Consider the following 23,714-nt stretch of genomic DNA (forward strand, 5'->3'; position numbering starts at 1 on the left):
GGCTTTCGTTCTTCTTTCTCTTTTTTTTTCTTTTCTTTTCGGAAGATGAGAAGCGAAATAGTTTTTCTTTGCTTGTTTTCAAAATGAAATGTTATAAGGCTGAGGAGAGGAAGGCACATTTCACAAAAGGAAACAAAAAAATAATCGTAACCCGAAGGGCAAAAGCATAAATTGACTTGAGATTTAACGAACTCTGAGGGGGTGTGTGTGTGAAATGCTTAAATGTGCAATAGCTGGACTTATTTAAGGAGGTTTGGTTTTGATGGCTGTTTGTTTCGTATTCCTTTTATTTATTCAACATAGTGGGGTTGGTTGGCTTTTGTCAGTTGGTAAGATTGTAATTGGGAGACTGTCTTTGGAGGGGGCTTCGAACAGAACTTCCTCCTAAATGAGGAAATTCAGTGGAAAGACCTGACCAGGAATATTCGGTGTGGTGGGTTTTTTTTTTTGGCAAAGGCATTTTTCATGTTGTGCCCAGAATTTTCCAGTCTTGGGTCAAAGGGGAAGAGTGACCGCTGAAAGGAGGACGCTGTAAATTCTGGCGGTTCCAGAGCTACCCAGCATATCAAGGTACACCAAACTTTAGAAGTAAACAGAATGGGATTCAATGTGTGGAATACACTTCCTTTCTTTATTTCTTAAGAAACTCATCTTTCTTATATATAAAAGTTAAAGTAATGATTGGGTTTGCAGCAGGGGGCGTTCTGGAAAAAAGACTGGCTTCAGGACCCACCCCCCTCCAGCACAGCCCTACTTTTGTGGCATCTTGCAACAGGAACCCACACAGGCAAAGAGAGGCCCTGGATTTTCACTAGAAACACCCAACCAAAATGTCCAAAAGGGGGAAAGGTGGGTGCCTTTTTGTCACTCCAAAGGATGGTCCAGTTGTGCGTGAGGACAAGATAACAACCCACTTGAGCCAGATTCTGCATCTCCTAAGAACATGAAGGAAAGAGGTTCTTTGTGGCCCCCTTAGTCAGGGAAGAAAGGGAGAAAGATGGGGAATCGCTGGTCTACAGCATAACGTCAGCTGTGCAAATCCAAGCGCTGCCGCCGGGCATTCTGTCCCGACAATTGCTCTCGACAATTCCAGTCGCCGTGCCGTGAGTGTCCTCATCCGTGAGGCTTCCTAGAGAGCAAAGCTCTTGGATGAGAAATAATCTTCTGTCTAGAGGATTCTCTTCACCAAGCAGCTGGCATGCGAGACTCTCAAGCCACAGTCGGCATCCTGTCGAGTTCTGAAAAAAATATAAGGATGAAATATATCTCACCACTATATGCAGGGAAATAGCCTGTAAGCCAGTTCAGAAATATTAGGGAAAGCTGGTTGGTTTCCTACTATGGTGAATCTCAAGGTTTGCACACTTCTTCCTCCCCACTGCTCTCGTATGCCAGGAGGAGGAGAATGGTTGCTTTTAAGTTTAAACTAACCAAGGTTCCATGTGACGTGCAACAAGGTTCAGAAGCCTGTGGTTAGTTTAAAGCATGGTTTGAGAAAAGCCAGGATCCGAAGCCGCAGTTGATTTTGTAGCTTGTTCTCACTAGCCATCATTTAAATGGATCACAGGTCCCTGAATTCAGATGTCATGGGGGAACTGTGGGTTGCTTAAAACCAGAAGCACAATCTTCTGATCCTATGTGCGTGAAAAGTGGTGAGGGGAGCTCACAAGCACAGAAGCCTGAAACAGTGGGATTATATTTACAAAATCTGGTCTTTGGGGTGTATAAAATACAGTTCTCGTAGTGTGGACAATCAAGATATTTAGTCCATGAACTTTTGACCAGAACAACTGAGCTATTACATGTAGAGGCTGTGTGTGTGTGTGTGTGTGTGTGTAGGTGTAGATACCAGTATATATTCCTTTATACATAAATATGTAATGTATATTGTAGTGTGTGACCACAATAGGTGCCCACGCAAACTGCAGCACGAGGAATGGCAGGCAGGCACAGGTGAGTTGTTTAGGAAGCCACTGTTCACCTGCACCCTCCATCAAATGTGCCTGGCGTTTAACAGGAAACAGGCTTCACACCATAGGCGCCATCTCGCTGGGGCTCTGGGTGCCCGAGCACCCACAAAATTTCCCATATAGGGGCTGGGCACCCACAAAACACAGGGGCAGGCACGCAGGCACCGCGCTCTGTGGAAAGAGCGTGGAGTGGAAGAGAGAGCACAGAGTTGGGGAAAGAGAGAGCGTGGAGTTCGGGCAGGAGGGGCCCTGTTGCTGCCGCAGCGCTGGAGCTCGCCCCCCATCCAGCACTGTGACATCATGTCGCCACATCATGATGTCACGCCGTGTACGTCATGACATCACAGTGTGGGCGGGCCACGCTGGGCACTCACAGTGTGAGGCCGAAGTCGGTGCCGATGCTTCACACAACCATTTAGCAAGCACCTCCCCCGCTCCTTGAAAAGTGAGTGGGGCCTGAGGCAAGCTGTGGCGGAGGGAGAAGGGGTGCAAAATGAAGGGAGGACGGTCAGGGGGGGACGGGGTAGGTGAGCGGAGCAAGCAGGGGTAGCAGGCCCTAGTACTTGGTGTGTGTGTGTGTGTGTGTGTGTGTGTGTACAAACAACGTATATCACATTATACCAAGAACAAACTCAGTTGGTCTCTAAGGTGCTACTGGAAAGAATTTCCTATTTTGTTTCGTATATCACATTCTCATTCAAGTACCCTTTGGAAAGGTCCCAAGCAGGCAGAAATATATTGGATTTCCCCTTGTTTGTGTGAGGATCTCCTGCATCGCCTGCCCCCCCCCCCCCGTAGTGAACCTTTGACCTGCAGTTTCCTGCCCTCTCGGCAAAGCAGACCCTGTCTGGCTCTGTCCACCCAGGCTGGCCATTGGATGCCCCTGTGCAGGAAGGAGAATGCAAGGGCTTCCTGTTCCACATAGTTCTTCACTGAGCAAAACAGCCTTCCATCTTCTGTTAAAAGATCAGGTGGCAGGTGAAGGCGAGGAAGCTCTCTTTAAGAGCTGCAGCGGGTCGGTGCTGGATGGACAAATAACTCCTGCCTGCTAGAAGGTAGCTTCCTGTTTACTGAGGGCACAACCCCAGAGAGGGCAAGGCTCACCTGTCTCAGGTGTGCTGCATGGGCCATTATCAAAGGTCCCGTTGCTTTGAGCTTCGTAGGTGGTGTGGCCCACCTCTCTCCACCTGCAGGGGCGGGGGGAGAGCAATATGCTATTATTCACAATCCATGAAACTCGCACACCCCAACACTCACCTCCAGGTCTCTGCTTGCAGTGTGTGTGTGTGTGTGTGTGTGTGTGTGTGTGTGCAAATGTCAGCCTACCTTATGGGGCCGTTGTAAGGATTACTGGTGGGGGAGGGGAATATGTGAGCTGTACTCTCTAAAAATATTAATTTCCTTTGATGGCATACACAGGGTTTCGCATGCCAGCAGGGTTGGAGTTAATTGGGAGAAACTTGTAATCATTGAATTGTAGAGTTGGAAAGGTCTCAAAGGGTAATCTAGTCCAATCTGGCAACTAGCTTTAATAATAATAATAATAATAATAATAATAATAATAATAATAATAATATACTAATTTAATATTTATACCCCACCCACCTGGCTGGGTTTCCCCAGGCACTCTGAGCAGCTCCCAACAGAATATTAAAACATCATACATTAAAAACTTCCCTAAACAGGGCTGCCTTCAGATGTCTTCTAGTCAGATAGTTGTTTATTTCCTTGACCTCTGAATGGAGGGCGTTCCACAAGGTGGATGCCACCACCGAGAAGGCCCTCTGCCTGGTTCCCTGTAACCTTACTTCCCGCAGTGAGGGAACCGCCAGAAGGCCCTTGGAACTGGACCTCCGTCCAGAACGATGTTGGTGAAGACACTCCTTTAGGTATACAGGACTGAGACCGTTTAGGGCTTTCAAGGTGAGCACCAACACTTTGAATTGTGCTCGGAAACGTACTGGGAGCCAATTCGGGTCTTTCAGGACCGGTGTTATGTGGTCTCAGCGGCCACTCCCAGGAGGGGCAAGAGACCCAGGGAAGAGGTTTGTCCCCCCAGTCCAGCTCTCAGGGAGATGATACTGTGGAATTAGTCCACTGGCTATGGCCCTTTGGGGTCATAACACTGTGCCAGCCAGGGGACCACAGAACCTGCCCCTCCCCAAACCCCATAGCAACGTGGGGGGGGAGGTTTACTGGGATGCCACCGGACCCAGAAGTGAGTTGAAACCCTAGCCCCAACCCATTGATGACACAGGACCGGACTGGATGCCTACAACAGATGTCCCGGGAGGAAATGCAGAATCATAGAATCGTAGAGTTGGAAGGGACCTCCAAGAGTCATCTAGTCCAACCCCCTGCAGCGCAGGAATCTCAACTCTAGCATCCGGGACTGATGGGCATCCAACCTCTGGAGAGTCCAGCTGAGTACAGGTTGGAGACCTTGAGAAGGACTTGTTGTCACCCTGGAGGTGCATGGGGAAGTATTTACCAGTGAAAAACGAATATGAGAAGGATGAAGAGGACCGCCAAGACGTCTGTCGCTATCCACATACTCCGGTACTCGCCGGGTGTCTGTAACAGAACAGCGGACAAACTGGAGTCACTCCTCAAGGTGGAGAAGGAGGGGTGGGACTCTGCAAAGAATGACAAGAAAGGGGGATCCGGGCCATTTGACAGTGCAACAGTTCGATGGCAGTAGGGACGTCCTATCCACACCCTCCAACATTTCTCCAGCGGAAATGGGGACGTCCTAAGGAAAAGTGGGGCATTCTGGGATCAAATCAGAAACCGGTACGGCTTCTGTAAATCCGAGCCTGTCCCTGGAAAATAAGGGCACTTGAAGGGTCTTGAGATGGGCAGTGAAACCTCACTCAAACCAACTCTCTTATAAATTATAGTCTGCCATAAGTGTACACGTTTTTTAAGTACAGTGGTACCATCGTTCTCAAACTTCATCAGTTCCAGAAGTCCATTCCAAAACCAAAGCGTTCCAAAACCAAGGCACGCTTTCCCATAGAAAGCAATGCAAAATGAATCAATCCGTTTCAGACTTTGAAAAACAACCCCCAAAACAGCAACTTAACATGAATTTTACTATCTAACGAGACCATTGATCCATAAAATGAAAGCAATAATCAATGTACTGTACTATAAAATAAATAAGACAGTATTGTAGAGGATAAAAATTACAATTAATTTTTATTCTTACCTGCACTGATGATAGTCATTGTTTAGATGGGGGGCTTTTATCCATTTTTGCAGTTACACAATCAATCAATCAATCAATCAATCAGTAGCTGAACTGAGTTCCACACAGTCACAAGAACAAATTAACCGAAAAAGCCTCAAAAACGAAAGCGAAAAATATAAATAGCAAAAACAAAAAGCACAAACTGAATCCGTTCCAGAAGTCAGTTTGACTTTTAAAATGTTCAAAAACCAAGGCACAGCTTCTGATTGTGGCAGGTACCCTGGAAACAATAGCCGACAGCCGCATCAGACATTCGGCTTCCGACAAATGTTCGAAAACCGGAACATTTATGGGTTTTCGGTGTTTGAGAATCAAGGCGTTTGAGTACCAAGGTACCACTGTAAAGGGTAGTCCAAACTTTGCGGCGTACTGGTGTCTCAGTGGCTATCAACCACGACAAGTAGCCGTGGTTCTCCTTCACTGCCCGGGAGGTGCTGTCTCCACTTACCAAGAGGAATAGAGGCCGCTGGAGGTTCCCTAGGGTGTGGACGGCATTGGTGGTGACAGAATCAGCCCCAGAGCACCACGCCAAGGAGAACAGCCATGGCTCGCTGACCACCCAAAGGTTGGTTGAGATGTTGGCTTTCGCGTATTCCCTGTCAAGTAAGCACAGGGGTTCCTCTTAGACCAAGGGGTTCTTGAGGCCCTGCTTTCGGTGGCTGCGAATTACAGAGCCACAAAACTACGGAGTCACAAAATGGTGGCGCCAAGGGAAAGTCTGTGGTGGGCAGAGGCTGAGTTGGGTAAAATCAGCTCACAAGGGCCGGCACCATTTCCTAGTGCTACCTAATCCGTCTTTCAGTATTGCTAAATCCTCTGCAGCAGCATTGGCCTTGTGGCAAGGAGTTCCATAGAGCCAGTGTGGTGTAGTGGCTAAGAGCGGTAGACTCGTAATCTGGTGAACTGGGTTCGCGTCCCCGCTCCTCCACATGCAGCTGCTGGGTGACCTTGGGCTAGTCACACTTCTCTGTAGTCTCTCAGCCCCACTCACCTCACAGAGCGTTTGTTGTGGGGGAGGAAGGGAAAGGAGAATGTTAGCCGCTTTGAGACTCCTTCGGGTAGTGATAAAGCGGGATATCAAATCCAAACTCTTCTACTCTTCTTCTTCAAGAACAGGCATTTGCTCTGGAGGTATTTTGACTCAGCTTCCCCATTTAAGGCACTTAGAAACTACTCAGTAAACTCTTAATGTGATGAGTGGACTTGATGGAGGGATACCAGTTTCCCAATATGCGGGTGGAAGTCACTCAGTAGGAGTCTTAAATTTCCACTTCCAGCCCCCTCCTGCTGCCCCCTTGCCCCTTAGCGCCCCCCTAGGCAATCCCACCACCTCCCAGGGGGCGGTACCACCCCCCTTTGGAAACCACTGATCTGCCAGTTCATAAACGTCTCGCTGGAATTTGCCCGAAACATTCTCCGCGGAACTCAAGACTCAGTTTTCTGATCCGTTCTCTGAGGGTGGGTGGCGGAGCCAGCTTTGCCCGGTGAACCTACCGAATATCTACCCAGCGCAAATCTCTGTAGTCCAAGTTGAGTCTGGAAATGCGAAGCATCTGGAGGACCTCGAGTGGGTAAACCGCGCCCGAGATCTGCTGGAATTCAGGAGCTAATCCCTGGACTGTGGATCTATCCCATGGTTCCAGCCATAGGACCTGCGATTGGCAGGAGATGAACAGGAATTATTCCTTGTGTCTTCCAGGAAGGGGGTCAGCACCCAGCAGGGAGGGCGGGGGGCAACATTTGCAGAAGTATGGCAGCCCATTGTGGAATGAAGAGGGATGGAGAGGGAGGAATGGAAAACTGGTTGGGGGGGGGAATCGAATGGAGTATTCTACCAAAGGGTTTGGCTGGCTGGAACAGTGCAACATTTTCACGCTGCAACAGTGCAACACTTCACGCTGCAACGTTTTGTTGCAGTTGCCGCAGGTTGGTGTCATTTTACTTTGAATGTTTTCAACTGGGCTTGCTATAAAGCATATTCAATCAGGCTTTCAAAAAAAAATCACCCACGTTTACTAGATAACCCTTTTTTGAATGAACGAGGACAAAATTAATAGAGGAGAACTGCCTCAGTTGACAGAGGCAATATGTATCTGAATGCCTGTTGCCGGGAATCGCAGGGGGGGGAGCTGCTGCATTCAGGGTCTGCTTCTGGGCTTCCTATCAGCAACTGGTGGGCCTCTGAGAAAACAGGCTGCATTTGCAAAGCAACGTCCACAAACAAGGTGTGTTTCTGTTCCCGCTACCTGGCTGGAGAACAACATTGTGAAATTCGGAGAAGCGCAAATTTCGAAAGGTGGTCCCGTTTCGTTTTGCGCGTTGGAGTGTGCAAATGAATTTAACTTTGCTTTGATAACTAATGCCTGGAAACCACCCCCCTTATCTCAGGAGGTATGGATCGCAGTAAAGTCTCTGATGGAGATCTAGTTAACCAAGCCAGCTATCTGAGCTCTCCTTCGCTGCACCAAACGGGGGCAGGTAAGTGTGGGATGTAAACAGGGAGCAGTCAAACCCAACACTGCTAGAGTGGACATGAAGGTAACTCAGTCCTCCAGGCTTAACTTCCTGTTTACCTGGACTGAGTTACAGGAACCAGAAGTAGGTGTGGTCTTACCTGGGAACAAGATCCCAAAGAACACTCTCCATTTTGCCTTGTCTTTCGAACAAGCAGGATGCCAGAGGTGAAGCCTGTTCCCCTATGGAATCAGCTTCACCACATGTAAATATATTTATCTAAGATTATCTGCCTCTTTGAGCCTGTACTGTAACTCATGGATGGATGTAAGTAAACTCTTTTATATCCTATAATCAGTACTGTGTTGTGTCTTTACTTTTAAGAGGGAACAAGGGGAATATACCAGGAATATATATTTCTTATAGAGGCTTTAGCAAGTCTATGCAACCGTTTTCTGCTGTGTTTTAAAAAGGGAATGTAACTCTGCTAAGTTTGGAGCTTGCTCACACAAGCTGGGATGATATATATAAAATAATATATACTCATCCACACTCCTAAACATTCCCACAGTAAGGAAGGGTGAGCATTTGCGCCATAAATTTGAGGCAAACCTCCCCAGACTGCATCTGGGGAACATGTCCAGATCAGAATGCAGGCATGGAAACCTCCTGCCAATCAGTGTGGACAATACTGAGCTAGATGGACCAATGGTCTGACTTAATATAGGCAAGCTTCCTGTGTGTGGTTTTTTTTTAAAAAAAAATCCCCATCGGTGATTTGATACCTGGTGGGTCAGGATCTGGCCCGCACACAACATTCTCGGGGAAAACTCAAGTTGGATAAGGAGGGACGGGGTTTCGGAGGAGGGAACGCCTCGTACCAAGTGGGATTTGTTCCCCATTTCGTTTCTGAGGACCTCCACGGTTCTCTTGATCCAGGTGTCCCTGTAAGGGTGATTCACTGGAGGGTGCTGAAGATCAAAGAGGACCAGTTTGTCCTCCTGATAGGCAAGTTTCAAGAGATCGCTGAGCTTGTAGACTCTCTGTTTCCTTGCCAGTTTTTCATCCTCTGGCGAGAGTTGGGGCATTTCGAAGAATGGCCTCTTCTACAAAGGAATTAGAGGGGAAAGGAGCTGTAGCTTGTTGAAGGTGCTGGGAATTGTAGCTCTGTGAAAGGTAAACTACAATTCCCAGGATTCCTTCATGAGGGGAGCCAAGACCATTTTATTTATTAAGAATAAGAATAAGAGTACCCTGGGCGGCTTACAGCATATATAAAACATAGTAAAACATCAAACATTAAAAACTTTGCGATACAGGTCTGCCTTCAGGTGTCTTCTAAAAGTTGTGTGGTTCTTTATCTCCTTGACATCTGATGGGAGGGTGCCACTGCCGAGAAGGCCCTCTCCCTGGTCCCATGTAACTTTGCTTCTCGTGGGAGGGAACCACCAGAAGGCCCTCAGAGGAGGACCTCAGCATCTAGGCTGAACAATGGGGTGGTAGAAATGTTCTTTAAATGTATGGCATCAACGTGACTAAATACAGACTAGTAGCCTGTTCACATTATGCTATACTTTGTACCTCGGAGGTTGAACGGAATCCATTCCAGAAGTCCGTTCGACTTCCAAACCGAAGCACAGCTTCTGACTGGCTGCAGGAAACTCCTGCAGCCAATCGGAAGCCGTGGAAGCCCTGTCGGACATTTGGGTTCCAAAGAAGGTTTGCAAACCGGAACACTCACTTCCGGTTTTCAATCGTTTGGGAACCAAAACGTCCAAGTAAAGAAGAAGAAGAAGAAGAAGAAGAAGAAGAAGAAGAAGAAGAAGAAGAAGAAGAAGAGGAGGAGGAGGAGGAGGAAGAGGAGGAGGAAGAGGAGGAGGAAGAGGAGGAGTTTGGATTTGATATCCTGCTTTATCACTACCTGAAGGAATCTCAAAGCGGCTCACATTCTCCTTTCCCTTCCTCCCCCACAACAAACACTGTGAGGTGAGTGGGGCTGAGAGACTTCAAAGAAGTGTGACTAGCCCAAGGTCACCCAGCAGCTGCATATGGAGGAGCGGGGATGCGAACCCGGTTCACCAGATTATGAGTCTACCGCTCTTAACCACTACACCACACTTTGGCAGCTGAGGATCAGAGGCAGGTGGGCAGGCAGCTCAGGCAACTGAGTGAGCAGGCAGGAAGGTGGCCTCCATGAGCAGAGGGGCAGCGCAGGTGAGTAGGAACAGAAAAACATGGCCGATCAGCTCCCCAGTGACTGTTCTGCTCTGCTGCCACTGCCACTGCCCATCTAACACCAATGAAACTGTCAGGGGCAGATCAACTATGGAACTAACAAAACTTCAGGGCCCCCAAAATGGAAACTGTTGTGGCCTAAGGAGGTCTATGGGGTGGGGTTGTCTGGATGAGTTGCAAGTCTGGGTAACCTCTGAGTGGAGAGAGGGAGTTTGAGTGAGCTGTGAGAGAAATGGGTTGGAGAGGCATACAGGAGGGTGGATGAAGTCCAAGGGGAATTGGGGTTTGTTCGTGAGGGGGGCTGGGGAGAAGAGTGAGCATAGGGGGGGCAACTTGGGTAAGGCTTCCCTATTCCCCAGGCATTTCCTGACAGTACAGTGGTACCCCGCAAGACGAATGCCTCGCACAACGAAAAACTCGCAAGACGAAAGGGTTTTGCGATTTTTTAGTTGACCCGCAAGACGAATTTCTCTATGGCCGTGCTTCGCAAGACGAGGCATTCGTCTTGCGCGGTACCACTGTAAGAAGAACCCTCCCCACCCGCCCTCCCAGCTCGCAGCTCGCCCTCCCCGCTCGCCGCTCACTAACCGCTCTCCCCGATCGCATTCCCCACGCCCGGCTTCCTCCCGCTCGCCCTCCCTGCTCTCCCCGATCGCACTCCCCACGCCTGGTTTCCTCCCACTCACCCTCCCTGCTCCCCGCTCACTCACCGCTCTCCCCGCAGGCGGCAGGAGGCTCCGGCTGGGCCCAGCCAGGCCCAGTCCCCCCCTGCTGCTGCCGGCAACAGGCCCTGACTGGTTTTTCCCCCCATAGGAACGCATTAATTAAATTTCAATGCATTCCTATGGGAAACCGTGCTTCGCAAGACGAAATTTCCGCAAGACGAAAAGACTTGCGGAACGAATTAATTTCGTCTTGCGAGGCACCACTGTACCAATGTCCTAGATGACCCTTGTGGTCCCTTCCAACTGTACAATTCTATTACTGTGGGGCTGTTCTTGGTGCTCTGTTTTGTTCATGGGTTTAAAGAGATATTGTAATCATTTTAATGTGTTGGAAACCACTTTCCTATAAGTGAAAAGCAGCATATATATATATTTATATTAAATAAAGAGGAGGGTCCTTACTCTTTGGGCAGGCTTGTGTGGAAGCAGCAGGTCCTTTAGGCCACATGGGCTTCTTAGCTCCCACCCAGAGCTCATGTGAGGAAAAGATCCCTTGAATTCCACATTGTATGGCGAATGGAGGGTCATTTGGGTGAATTCTAAGGCGGAAAGTGGTAGTTTGGGTGAAGCAGAACACGCAGGGGCCTGGGCCGTAGTTGGAAACATGGGATGGGCTGAGTTCCATTTCAGGTCCCGTTCGAACATACCTCAAAGAACCAATTTCCAGAGTTCAGCTTTTCCAGTTCGCTCCAGGGGAAGTTGGCCGCAGACACCTTTGCCCACGTGCGATTGACAGCCTCAATGTTGGTGGTCCTTCCTAGCGTCTTGTCGTGCATGAGGAAGGGGACGCCGTCCAAGCTGTTCGAAACAGAAAAGCAATTTTGCGCGTCACGCTTGGGGTCTTAGGTAGGCCATTCGCGAGGTTGCCTGAGAACAGCTGAGATGTGTCGCATATTCTCTCCAGCTCCAGTTTTCAGGGGAGAGTGGGAAACCGTACTGTAGTTACACACACACACACACCAGAAAAAGCATACATTTAAAGCAATCGCCTTCCCACAAAGGATCATGGGGGCTGCACTTTACCGCTCAAAATCCCCCAAACCCGTAACAAACAATAGTTCCCAGGATACTTTGCAGGAAGCCAGTGAGGTGTAGTGGTTCAACTAAACCACTTCTGGCACAACGGGACACTGTGACGGAAACAAGAGTGCACGGAAACGCCGTTTACCTTCCCTCTGCAGCAGTACCTATTTATCTACTTGCACTGGTGTGCTTTCACACTGCTAGGTTGGCAACAGCTGGGACAGAACAACAGGAGCTCACCCCCATCACAGAGATTCGAACTGCCGGCCTTCCGATCAGCAAGCCCGAGAGGCTCAGTGGTTTAGGACACCCGTGTCCCTACCAGGGGTGGAGCAAGGGGTGCGTTGGGGGCGGACACTCAGCGCGCACCCCCGCAACTGTTAGAGATTTCAGAGTTGCCTACATGCAGAAATGCAACTGTCTATCTCCAAGCAATCAAGCAATTAACTAGTTGGCAGAAAGCCCAGATCTGCTCTCTCTCAGACCCTTAGCAACGACCTGTGATTGGTCAATGAGTTCCTTAAGAGTGAGCTCTGTGTGAGAGCTGGTTAGTGTGTGGTGCAGGTGTTGGTGTGGAGAAAGTGGTCAGTAGAGAGAGAGAGAGAGAGAGAGAGAGAGAGAGAGAGAGAGAGAGAGAGAGAGGAAAAGATCTTATGTTTTGTTTCTTTTATTTGTAAAGTCTGTACATAGTAGCTTATGGATACTAGTTGCTTCAATAAATACTGTATATAGTTATCCAACTGAGTTGCTGAGTTCCTGCGTTGTGCTGTCCAGTCAATTACACAAGAGCCAGAAGCTTCCAGAAAAGTCTGCGTCTAACTCTGCGGTGTCCAGGAATACGTTATACTCCTGACACTAAATCTAAGCCGAGCCCTGCCACCTGGTAAAAAGTCTTGCTCAGCAGCTGGCTTGCTCGCTCACTTGCTCGGCCGGCGCACACTTAGCTTCCTGCTCGGGCGGAGGCAAGGGAGGGGCATCAGCGGCCGCCGCTTTGTTTCTTCCTGCTTGAGCGGAGGTGAGGGGTGGGCCAGGGAGGGGCGTCAGCGGCGGCCGCTGACGCCCCTCCCTGGCCCGCCCCTCACCTCCGCCCAAGCAGGAAGAAGCAAAGTGCGCGCCGAGCAGGTGAGCAAGCAAGCTGCGGAGCAAGGCTTTTTACCAGGCAGCAGGGCAACGGCGCTTCCCAAGCCGCCCGGTAAAAAGCCTCGCTCCATGGCTTGCTCGCGGTTTGCCAGCGACGCTGCTGCAGCAGGCAATATAAATCCCTCAAGACAAAGGAGCACGTATGGAAAAAAAAAAGACTGGCCCATAAGGGAAGCTGTGCTCCAGAAGCTCACCTAATTTTCACATCCGTCTCAAAGCCGACAGCACCGTAAGCGACAGTTTTTCTGAACGACATCTCTGTATTTTCAGGAGCTACCTATATTATAAAAACGAGATAGGAAGATATGGCAGATGGGCAAACAGCCCCAATCCCTGTTTTGCAACCTCCTTGAGCATTTCCTGGAAAGGAACTCTGAGAATTCCTTTTTTTTTTTTTTTTTGTAAGTAATTTTTATTTAATTTTACAAGTGTAACATTTTAACAGTATCAAATACATACTCGGATTTAGAGATTCCTCTGAATCTCTAGACTTCCCACCTTCCCCTCCATGGGTCCTATTGTCATCTTTAAATAAATTATAAATCTTTCCCATTCTTTCTTACAACGAATGCTTCTGAATGGCCGGGATAGAGCTATGGGAGAGTGTGGAGAAACAAGACAACTGAACACTTGTAAAATTCACTTCTTCTTTTTGCCTCTGGCCTTGTCCACTCGTGGCATGTGGCCCCTGGAAAGCTGCCCAGAATTAAATGTGGCCCTCGAGCTGAAAAACTTTCCCTACCCAGGCACTGTACAAATATTCGCCACGACGGTCTTGTGTATTGTGTAACGGCGCAAATGTTGACGGTAGTCCGAAGTCCCTAGTTGAGTATGACCAACAGAAACCCTGCAAAGGAGCTCTTCATCAGGTGAGGAAAATGGTTTGGATTTCTTTGGATATGATAGCCATGTTCAAATATATCAAAGGATGTCATATAGAGGAGGGAGAAAAGTTGTTTTCTGCTGCTCCAGAGAAGCAGACATGGGGCAATGGATTCAAACTACAAGAAAGAAGATTCCACCTAAACATTAAGAAGAACTTCCTGACAGTGAGAGCTGTTTGACAGTGGCATTTGCTGCCAAGGAGTGTGGTGGAGTCTCCTTCTTTGGAGGTCTTTAAGCAGAGGCTTGACAGCCATCTGTCAGGAATGCTTTGATGGTGTTTCCTGCTTGGCAGGGGGTTGGACTGGATGGCCCTTGTGGTCTCTTCCAACTCTATGATTCTATGATTCTTTAAAGTTTAAAAACAAACCAACTATCCTAAGGAGGAGGAAGCGTAATGGCGTCAGGTTATTCTGAAGTCCCGCCCCCCCTTCCAACTCAACCTACCATTGGTGCTCCTCTGTGGCCAATCAGGTGCGGCTTGGGACCCAACGCCCCCTTCTCCATAATACAGGGAGAATGCAAGCCCAGGGGTATGAAGAGAAGGCAGAGGAGGATGGCCAAGTAGGGGGAAATAATCAATACCTGCAGAACTGAACGAAACAAGAACAGTCATGGTCTCTGCTACGCTGAATGGAAAGAGGGACAAGTCCAAGTCCCGCCCTGTGGAACGCCCTCCCATCAGATGTCAAGGAAATAAACAACTACCTGGCTTTTAGAAGACATCTGAAGGCAGCCCTGTTCAGGGAAGTTTTTATTGATTTATGTTTTATTGTGTTTTTAATATTCTGTTGGGAGTCGCCCAGATGGGTGGGGCATAAATATGTTGTTGTTGTTGTTGTTGTTGTTGTTATCATGATCATCATCATCATCATCATTTGATTTCTGCTCTGAGTATGGGAGAAGCCATTCCTTTTGGGGAGTTAATGCTGTGAGCCATTCCATCTTAGGCTCGGGTTGTATATGTGTGTAAATAAACCATACATACTAAAGACGCCACAGTTTCCGCTGTCTCTCATTCCAAGGAAACCAAACTTTTGGTAACTATCTGGAACCCCTGGGATCTTGCGCCGCTTAGAGATTGGGGAGTGGGGCATGCAACAAAACTTTGTGGTTGTGGGGGGCCCATCAGCAGACCCATGCCAAGGACCCCACTGAAGTCAGACGCCGTCCCCAGGAGCAACAGCCCCAGCCGCTATCTGCAAAGAGATGTTCGTGCTTCACATCCAGAGCTCATTGTACCTTTGTTGTCTGTCCAAAAGAAATGAAGAGCCACTGGCCATGCTAGGAGGACCATGATGAATACGGCAACCATGTGGAGGAAGGGAGCTGTGACCTGTTGGGAAGACAAAGTGTCCCCATGAAACGCTTGGGGCTAACTGACACGTCACTCTTTAAACACACACACACACACACACACACACACACACACACACAATGGAAAACTAGCAAGGTCCCAACTAAAGAAGAATGGCAACTTAAGTTGACAGACTATGCGCAAGTCGTAGACTTAACATATAGAATAAGAGAACAAGAAGAACATAGATTGGGAAACCTTTATTGAATATATGGGAAATGATTGTGTACAGCTGAAAACACTGGCAGCATTAAGGTAAATCTGACAGTGTAAATAGGTTTTGATGGATGCAATAAGGGAATACTGAATGGTATGGTTTTTTGTAAAATATGCAGGGGTTTATGATATGTAAAATGAACCGTGGAAAGAGAAGGAGGGAAGTCATTGATATTTTAAGGATGTAAAATGGGTATCTTAAATTGTAAAACAGAAAACTTAATAAAAATGATATACAAAAACAAAGAGAGAGGGAGGGAGAGAGAGAGAGAGAAAGAAAGACAGGCAGACATTGAGAGAGAGAGAGAGAAAGAGAGAGAGAGAGAGAGAGAGAGAGAGAGAGAGAGAGAGAGAGAGAGAGAAAAGAGTCTCGCTGCTCAATCGGGCTGAACTGGGCAAATCTAGTCCAGCATCCTGTTGTAATATTGTTGTTGTTGTTGTTTGTTTGTTTGTTTGTTGTTGTTTTATATGCTGCCCATCTGACTGGGTTGACGCAGCCACTCTGGGCAGCTCCCAACAAAAAACAGTAAAAACACAATACATCACACACTAAAAATTTAAAAATCAGATAGCTGTTTATCTGTTTGACATCTGCTGGGAGGGCCTTCTAAAGGGCGGGCGCCACTAGCGAGAAGGCCCTCTGCCTGGTTCCCTGTAACTTCGCTTCTCGCAGTGAGGGAACCGCCAGAAGGCCCTCGGAGCTAGACCTCAATGTCCAGGCTGGACAATGGGGATGGAGACGCTCCTTCAGGTCTATGCAATGGCCAACCAGAAGCTGCAAAGGGAAGCCCACAAGGAGGACAGGAGCACAGCAGCGCTCTCCTCACTTGCAATCCCCAAGCGGCAACTGGCGTTCAAAGGCATGCCGTCTCTGATCCTGGACTGACCTCCCCATTCTGTGTGTTCAGCTATAAGTCCAGATGCACCTCATTAAACGTACTTCCAAACCGCAGCTGATTTCATTCCTCTGCACTGTCACAAACGGGTTGGACATAGATGAATGGTGGGAGGAAGCAGCTGGGGAGCCCCCAAGGAAAGAAGGCTGAGAGCCTGGGGACTGGTGGTGGGATGACAATGAGTGGTCAGAGGGAGAAGACTGGGAGGAGGAGGCGTTGGAAGCTGAAGAGGTAACAGGGTTTAGTGAGCGGGGAGAGTCTGCGGCAGAGAGAAGTCCAGAATAATGGCAGAAGCTGAAGCAGGAGAGGAGGGAGGCAAGAGGCAGAAATGGGTCAGGCTGGTGGAGACGTGCCTCCTCCTTTTGCTGTGACCAGCTCCCCTCCCCTTTGGTCTCCCAGAACCAGGAGAGGAATGAAAAGGGTGGAGGAGAGGTTAGCAATATGCAGACACAGTCTCCTATTGCTTGAGGTGAAAACCCTGGAGAAGGTTTCGTGCACTCATGTCATGTAGCATGTTACTTTTAGTGGTATGGAAGGGTCCTTTTCCAGCCCTTCCTAGAAATGTCAGGGACTGATCCTGAACCTTCTGCATGTGGACCAAGTGATCTACCGCTCACTGCACCTTGAATCTTCCCCAATGTTTGTAAATGTGCCTATCATAAACAAGGAGGCCAGAGGAAGAAGGGTTCACTGCAACTCTCTTTCATGGCAAACCCAGGTTTGCTGCGTCATGTGTGCAAAAGGCCTCATAGAGTCCGTGTACCAGCAGCTCCCCGCTGGGCTCTTCATAAATCCTTCACTCGGAGCCTAGCGGTTTTCTCACCTGAAAGGACAGGTAGAATGTGCTCCACTGCGAATTCCAGAGAAGCGTTACCATGGCAAAGGCAAAGCAGGAGAGACCCAGGGCAAACACCGTCGCGATCTAAGGGAATCAAACGTTAAAAACAATTTCTCTCTCCCCCCCCTCCTTTTTAAAAATATATAATTTCTATTAAATGTTCTGTTTTACAATTTACTCATGTTTACATCCTTAAGATATCGGTGACTTCCCTTCTTCTCTTTCCATGGTTCCTTTTACATATCATAAACCCCTGCATATTTTACAAAAACTATACCATTCAGTATTCCCTTATTGCATCCATCAAATCTTATTTACACTGTTGAATTTATCTTAAGGCTGCCAGCGTTTTCAGCTGTACACAGTTATTTCCCATATATTCAACAAACGTTTCCCAATCTTCTCTAAACGTATGCTCTTCTTGTTCTCTTATTCTATATGTTAAGTCTGCAAGCTGCACATAATTTTTAAAAATTGGCTTTTTGTAATTTTACATATTTTAACATATCCATTTCAAACATGAAAGTACAAGGTTCTTTTGAACCTTCGGACCTCCTTCCCTCCCTCCATGGGTTCCATGTTTAAGGTTAAATTTGCTGCGTCTTTTACCCTTATCCACCTGTTTAATAACCATAATTATCATAAATAATTCCACATTACAAGTGGTCATTACATCCCTGCCAAAGATTGTAACTGTTTACATTGGTCTTTTAAATAATTTATAAATTTACTCCAGTCTTTAGAAAATACTTGATCTTCCTGGTTTCGGGTCTTCCCCGTCAGTTTCGCCATTTCCACATATTCTGACAGTTTCATCTGCCATTTTTCTTTTGTTGGTACTTCTCCTTCCTTCCATCTCTGGGCTAGTAGCATCCTCGCTGCCGTCGTTGCATAGACAAAAAGTCATTTACCTACCCTTTGTAGCTCTTCACCAGCTCGCTTTCCATTTTGGGGCTAACGACGGGCCGCAGTTGTGGCATACATAAACAACCTTTTTTGACACCTGGGAATTTCAGTCTGAGTTAAAAACGATTTCTTAACCCTGTGGTTACCGGAGGCTGGGTGGCCGTCCCCCGTGTATGATTCGGTTGAGATTCCTGGGGTACATCGTGATCTACCAGTAGATCACTGGGTGTCTGTGGTAGATCACTGGTAGATCACTGGCTCCCCTCAAAGAAGCTCAACAACTTTGACCTGAAACTCCCAAAACAGGGCTTTGCTTCCTAAAAAAAAAAAAGCTTAACAATTTTGACCTGAACCCCTAAATAATGGGGGTAGATAACTGCCAGTTTTTAACTCTGTGAGCAGATGGCAGTCTCTTGGGAGTTGGCCACCCTTGGCCTAGATGGCCCTTGGCGGCCCCTTCAACTCTACAATTCTATGATTCCTCAAAGTCAACGACTAGTAGCTGCAATGGCTATGCTCTACCTCTAAGTTTATGCTCTGTTGTGCTGTTGTTATTTATTTTCCGTAAGCCACTTTGGGATTCATTTGAATGATATGCGGTACAGAAATACAATCAAACTGTTATCAGAGGCAGTATGCCCAGTTGCTGCACACTCCACTGGAAAGCCAGTGTGGTGTAGTGGTTAAGAGCGGTGGACTCGTAATCTGGTGAACCGGGTTCGCGTCTCCGCTCCTCCACATGCAGCTGCTGGGTGACCTTGGGCTAGTCACACTTCTCTGAAGTCTCTCAGCCCCACTCACCTCACAGAGTGTTTGTTGTGGGGGAGGAAGGGAAAGGAGAATGGTAGCTGCTTTGAGACTCCTTCGGGTAGTGATAAAGCGGGATATCAAATCCAAACTCTTCTTCTTCTTCTTCCAAGTGGGGGAAATGATGTTGTTCCCAAGTCTTGCTTGTACGCTGTGCGTTGAGGCATCTGGTTGGCCACTTTAAGAACAGGATGCTGGAACTAGGTGGGGCTTTGGCCCGAACCAGCAGAGCTCTAGCATGATTTGACATGGGTGCTCTGCTGCCAGTGCCCTTGTTAGTCTCAGCTACTCTTATGGCACTAGTTCAGAGGGTGACCTGGTTCCTACATGGAGACTTGGGCCTGAAACCGGGACTTGGGACTTGGGCCTGAAATCGTTTTATTATAAGGAAGGGCAGGAGGTTAAACGGTTTACCTTGTGGCTCCAGTGCAGATACAACCGCTGCCTCTCTGAAATCAGACACACCGCTATGATCTGTGGAAACATTGACAGGAAGCTACTTAGTCGTACCCACAACTCAGAGCCCTGGAGCCTGGTCGATTTCAAAGATGGGGGTGTGGATTTCTACTGAATTCATTCATTGCCCTTCATCCGAAGATCACAGGGCAGTTAGAAAAGCACAAAGCTACATAAAATTGGGAATCGAGCCAATATGAAGATCATTTGATATTCTGAGTATATTAATATGGGTCCGTCTAGCCCATAACTGTTCGCTCCAGTGATCACCAACTTTTTATGGCTTCGGGGACACATTTGGAAATCTAAGGAACTCTCATGGGCACCACCGAATATCTGTTTCACAGTTGATGCTCAGAAACACACACCCACCCAAACAGGCAAACTCCCCACCAAAGCTTCAAAAATTGGGAGGAATGGGAGGCCTCGGTGGGCACAGCAGAGGGTGTCTGAGGGTCCCCTGGGGCTCTTGGGCAGCATGTTGGAGACCCCAGGTCCGTTTGGAATAGCAGCAGCTCTCGGGGGTCTCTCGAAGAGTCTATTCCTGTTCCGATACTGCTATCAAATATCTCCTTATATATTTGAGTGGAAAGGCAGGGGGCAAATCTGCTAAAACAAATCAAGGGACGTTGGGTGTTGAACCCAATGCTTTCTACAAGCGATGTGTGTGCATTATGCTGCCTACATGGCCCATGACTCCAGTCTCCACAGATATGGGCCCCTCCCCGAGCTTTTACAGCCTCAGAGGTTGAGACTTGGCTATCAACCCAAACCATCCCCTTGGGAAGCCTTTAATCAAAAGAGAATTGCACTTACTAGTAATAACAAGAGATAGGTGAACACGACGGCAGCGAGGATCAAGAAGACGGCAGACCAGTGAAACCAAAAGCCCAAGTTCCCATAATTGTACCTAAAAATGCAACGCAAACCCGTTACGTATAGGAAGAGCCAGGGTTCTAGATCTTGAAAGGCAGGGGCTCGTCGTGTCTGTGTTCACTTTCTAGGCTTGGCAAGCCTGAGAACGGAAGCTAGCCTTATCTCTTCCGCTCTGTTGTGTTTTTGTACTTTTTACTTTCTGTTCTCTCTCGGAGCTGAAGTGAGAGGACGCCATCATGATCACTTTGCCCTGTATATACTGCTTAATAAAAAGCTTAGAATGAGCACACCAATCTCCACTTTCTTTCTGCTAAACTCTGCTCAGTGTGCGTGCACATCTGCTATGTGTTGCTGGAACGCCCCGGGACTGGTGATTTATGGACGTCCCGGAGCTGCGCAACATCAGGAAGACGCCCAGAGAGGTTTGTCTAATCCGACAAGGAGGTCTCCACCATTCCTCCTCAGTCCAGTCCCTGAAATTATCCTAGACCAGGGGCTCCTAGACTGCGGTCTGCAGACCACCGTTCCACGGGCTTCATTCCCGTGGTCCACGTCCTATCTTTGAAAAACAATGGCAATGTGGACCCTGCGGGTGTTTATGTAATTCAAAATTGTAACACGATAGCATACAATACAAGAAATAAAGCTATGGTTTTCCCAGTAGTGATGTATGGAAGTGAGAGCTGGACCATAAAGAAGGCTGATCGCCGAAGAATTGATGCTTTTGAATTATGGTGCTGGAGGAGACTCTTGAGAGTCCCATGGGCTACAAGAAGATCAAACCTATCCATTCTGAAGGAAATCAGCCCTGAGTGCTCACTGGAAGGACAGATCCTGAAGCTGAGGCTCCAAGACTTTGGCCACCTCATGAGAAGAGAAGACACCCTAGAAAAGACCCTGATGTTGGAAAAGATGGGGGGGGCACAAGGAGAAGGGGACGACAGAGGATGAGATGGTTGGACAGTGTTCTCGAAGCGACTAACATGAGTTTGGCCAAACTGCGGGAGGCAGTGGAAGACAGGAGTGCCTGGCGTGCTCTGGTCCATGGGGTCACAAAGAGTCAGACACGACTAAACGACTATCAACAACAAGAAGAAGAAATAAATGCTGCAGTACATACCCAGTTAAACATAACACAGCATCTTTCACCCCGTTATGCACCCTTTTCCAGCCACTTCTGGGACACCACAATGCACTTGTGTGCGGTTGTGCACCAATTGGACATGTGTAAATCAGTCGTGGTCCGTATTACCACTTCCCCCAATCCTAGAAGCAAACCTTTTCTTTAAGGATGTTGCTTTCAGAGGTCAGATAACCAGAGCACCTACCAGTCAAAATTATGGTAGTCATTCTTGGTTTCTCCCCACAGGTACAGAAAGACGAACCAAAGGCAGAACGTCAGGCAGACCAGGAGGAAGAAGACGCACTCCCACTGGAAACAAAGGGAAGGAAAACCCGAATGAGATGTCATTAATCTTTTTTTTAAAAGGAAAGCTCTTTTTTTTTCCAACTGAAATTTCCTCTCCTTTGCAAATGTGCAAAATGGCTGGCAGCCCCCGTTTTGGTTGAATAAGAAAGCCTTCTCCTTCTTATCTACAGAGTTTCTTTCTTTAAAATGTCCTCATGCATTTGGGTAAGTGCTGGTAATGCCAAAATGAAATAGGTACGTATTTCCACTGTTGGTGGAAATGTCCAAAGATTTATGAATTTTGGAATATTATATATGAAAATTTGGGGAAAAAAATGTTGAAAATCACATTGGGGGGAAAACCTGAAATATTTCTATTAAGTATGACCCCTGAGAATATTCCTGAAGACAGAAAAAACATCCTTTTGTACGCATGTGCCGCAGCTAGGATACTTATAGCTAAAACCTGGAAAGGAGAAAAAATACCAACAGTCCAAGAATGGCAAATTAATCTAATAGAATATATGAATTTAGCAAGGATGACAGCGGCAATAAGAGATATACAAAAACAGAAAACAAAAGCAGAATGGAAATATGTGGAAGAATATTTAAGAAAAGAAGGTTTGAAAACGGAACTAATGATTTGCTAGGGTTAAGTTACGCATGTGGGAGATTTAAACTATATAATTTTTTGTTGTTGCTGTTTTTTGTTTGTTTGTAAGAATGACAGTAATTAAATTATTAGTTAGAGTAATGAAATGAGTATTATACTAAGAAAACCGTTGTAGAAGCAATAGGAAGTCATATTTTAAATTTGATGTATAATTTGAAAGAGACTATTGCAAATTTATGTCTGTTATTATTTGTGTGATGTAAGATTTAATGTTTTGTTTTATGTTTGAAATCCTTTTTTAAAAAACAAATTTAATAAAGGCTTATTAAAAAAAAAAACAGTCCTCATGCATTTATTTATTTCATTTGCTAGTCGCTTCACCTTGCCCAGGGCAACCCAAAGTGACATAAAGCCAAACAACCAGACGGACTGGGGAAAATCGCCGCATGGTTACAGGTACATTAAAAGCAAGAGAGATGAATTAAAAACATTTCTCCAACTTCTAAAAGGCCACGGATTGTTAAAGGCCAAAGAGGAGAGTTTTTGCCTGGCCTCTAAAGATACGTCGGTGGATGTGGGAGAAATTGGGGAAGAGGGCCTGCAGAGCCTGCAGACGCCCAAGCCACCGCATCACACCCAGGAGAGACGCGTGGATCGGGTGCGCTGCAGGCCCCGCAGTGAGTGCTACCCGGCATTTTGTGTCCCCCCCTCAGTGGTGACACCCGGGGCGACTTGCCCCCCGCTGCATACACACCCCGCTCAAAGAATGAGAAGACAGAGAGAGATAGGGAAGGAGACAGGAGGAGAAGGAGTGTGCACGGTGTACGTGTTTTGGCCCACTCGCTTGGGGGTCTGACCACCACCCGCCAGTGCCTCAGCCAGTTCCCCCCCCAAAGGAATAGGCCCGTTGGGCAGAGGGAGAGTGCAGTGGCGTAGCCTGGGAGCACCACAGGGGCGATTGCCCCAGGTGCAAAATTGTTAGGGGCACAGGCTACAAGCTTCTGTTGCATTGAAAACGGCTTCTCCGTGCGAACCAGGAAGTGACCTCTCCAGACAATGGAACGACTCTTGTTTTTTTATTTCATTTCTGCGCCTGCGGTCTCCTCGGTGATGCGGACGCCATTAGACAATTTAATGTGCCTGCATTCTCCGTCCAATTACCTCGCTCCCACCCACCCCCTCTGAGCAACCCCGGGTGTCGGCCACCCACGCTACGCCACTGAGAGAGAGGGGCAAGGTTTTCCACCCATGCGCTGGGACTTATTTCTTAAGCAATCTAGCGGGAATCTGCATTCACCCTGCAGCAGCAGCACTGGCCCCGCTGGATCCTGTTCTGGCGATCCCGTTGCCACTGACAGCTGTACAAGCCAGCCAGGCAGCAGATGAAGCCTCGGTGTTCATAATGCTGCAGTAAACTCATCCAAGGTTTCCTTAGCTGTCCGGCAGTGATGGGGTGGACGTCCATTTCTGGGACTTCTACGTTATCCTCCACCTGAAATAAGAACTCTGAGAGTCAACTGTTTTTGCTCAGGTCTTTGCGTATGCTACATAAGCCTGATAAGAACGCTAGATGAACGCTGGACTTTGGTGAGGAAGATTCCAAACGTGCAGTCTAACCATTTTTTTTAAAGCTAAAGACAAAAGAAGTTTAGTTTATGG

The 23,714-nt window shown here is 47.6% G+C and overlaps 1 protein-coding gene across 1 annotated transcript; it reads right to left on the reverse strand.

The window, feature by feature from the left end:
• Positions 1 to 1,064: 1,064 nt before the first annotated feature.
• Positions 1,065 to 23,512, reverse strand: GDPD4 (glycerophosphodiester phosphodiesterase domain containing 4). The gene is made up of 15 exons (XM_033145841.1): positions 23,353 to 23,512; positions 21,363 to 21,466; positions 19,975 to 20,068; positions 19,117 to 19,176; positions 16,975 to 17,073; positions 14,925 to 15,018; positions 14,130 to 14,275; positions 12,995 to 13,077; positions 11,285 to 11,435; positions 8,559 to 8,783; positions 6,718 to 6,875; positions 5,672 to 5,819; positions 4,462 to 4,544; positions 3,075 to 3,157; positions 1,065 to 1,238 (listed from the first exon to the last, which is right to left on the reverse strand). Exons 1-15 carry the CDS (start codon positions 23,473 to 23,475, stop codon positions 1,210 to 1,212), a joined length of 1,680 nt encoding a protein of 559 aa, XP_033001732.1. The 5' UTR covers positions 23,476 to 23,512; the 3' UTR covers positions 1,065 to 1,209.
• Positions 23,513 to 23,714: the final 202 nt, after the last annotated feature.

The sequence above is a fragment of the Lacerta agilis genome, chromosome 4 (assembly GCF_009819535.1).
Source record: "Lacerta agilis isolate rLacAgi1 chromosome 4, rLacAgi1.pri, whole genome shotgun sequence".
In the NCBI taxonomy this organism is placed as follows: Eukaryota; Metazoa; Chordata; class Lepidosauria; order Squamata; family Lacertidae; genus Lacerta; species Lacerta agilis.

What these genes read in the sequence shown, in the direction of transcription:
- GDPD4 (XM_033145841.1), bottom strand. Translation starts at nt 23,475, where the DNA reads ATGAGTTTACTGCAGCATTATGAACACCGAGGCTTCATCTGCTGCCTG. An exon ending in GCCAGTGCTGCTGCTGCAGG is followed by an intron (nt 21,467 to 23,352) that starts GTGAATGCAGAT and finishes CTTTGTTTCCAG; the next exon opens with TGGGAGTGCGTCTTCTTCCT. An exon ending in TGGGGAACAAATCCCACTTG is followed by an intron (nt 6,876 to 8,558) that starts GTACGAGGCGTT and finishes TGCCAATCGCAG; the next exon opens with GTCCTATGGCTGGAACCATG.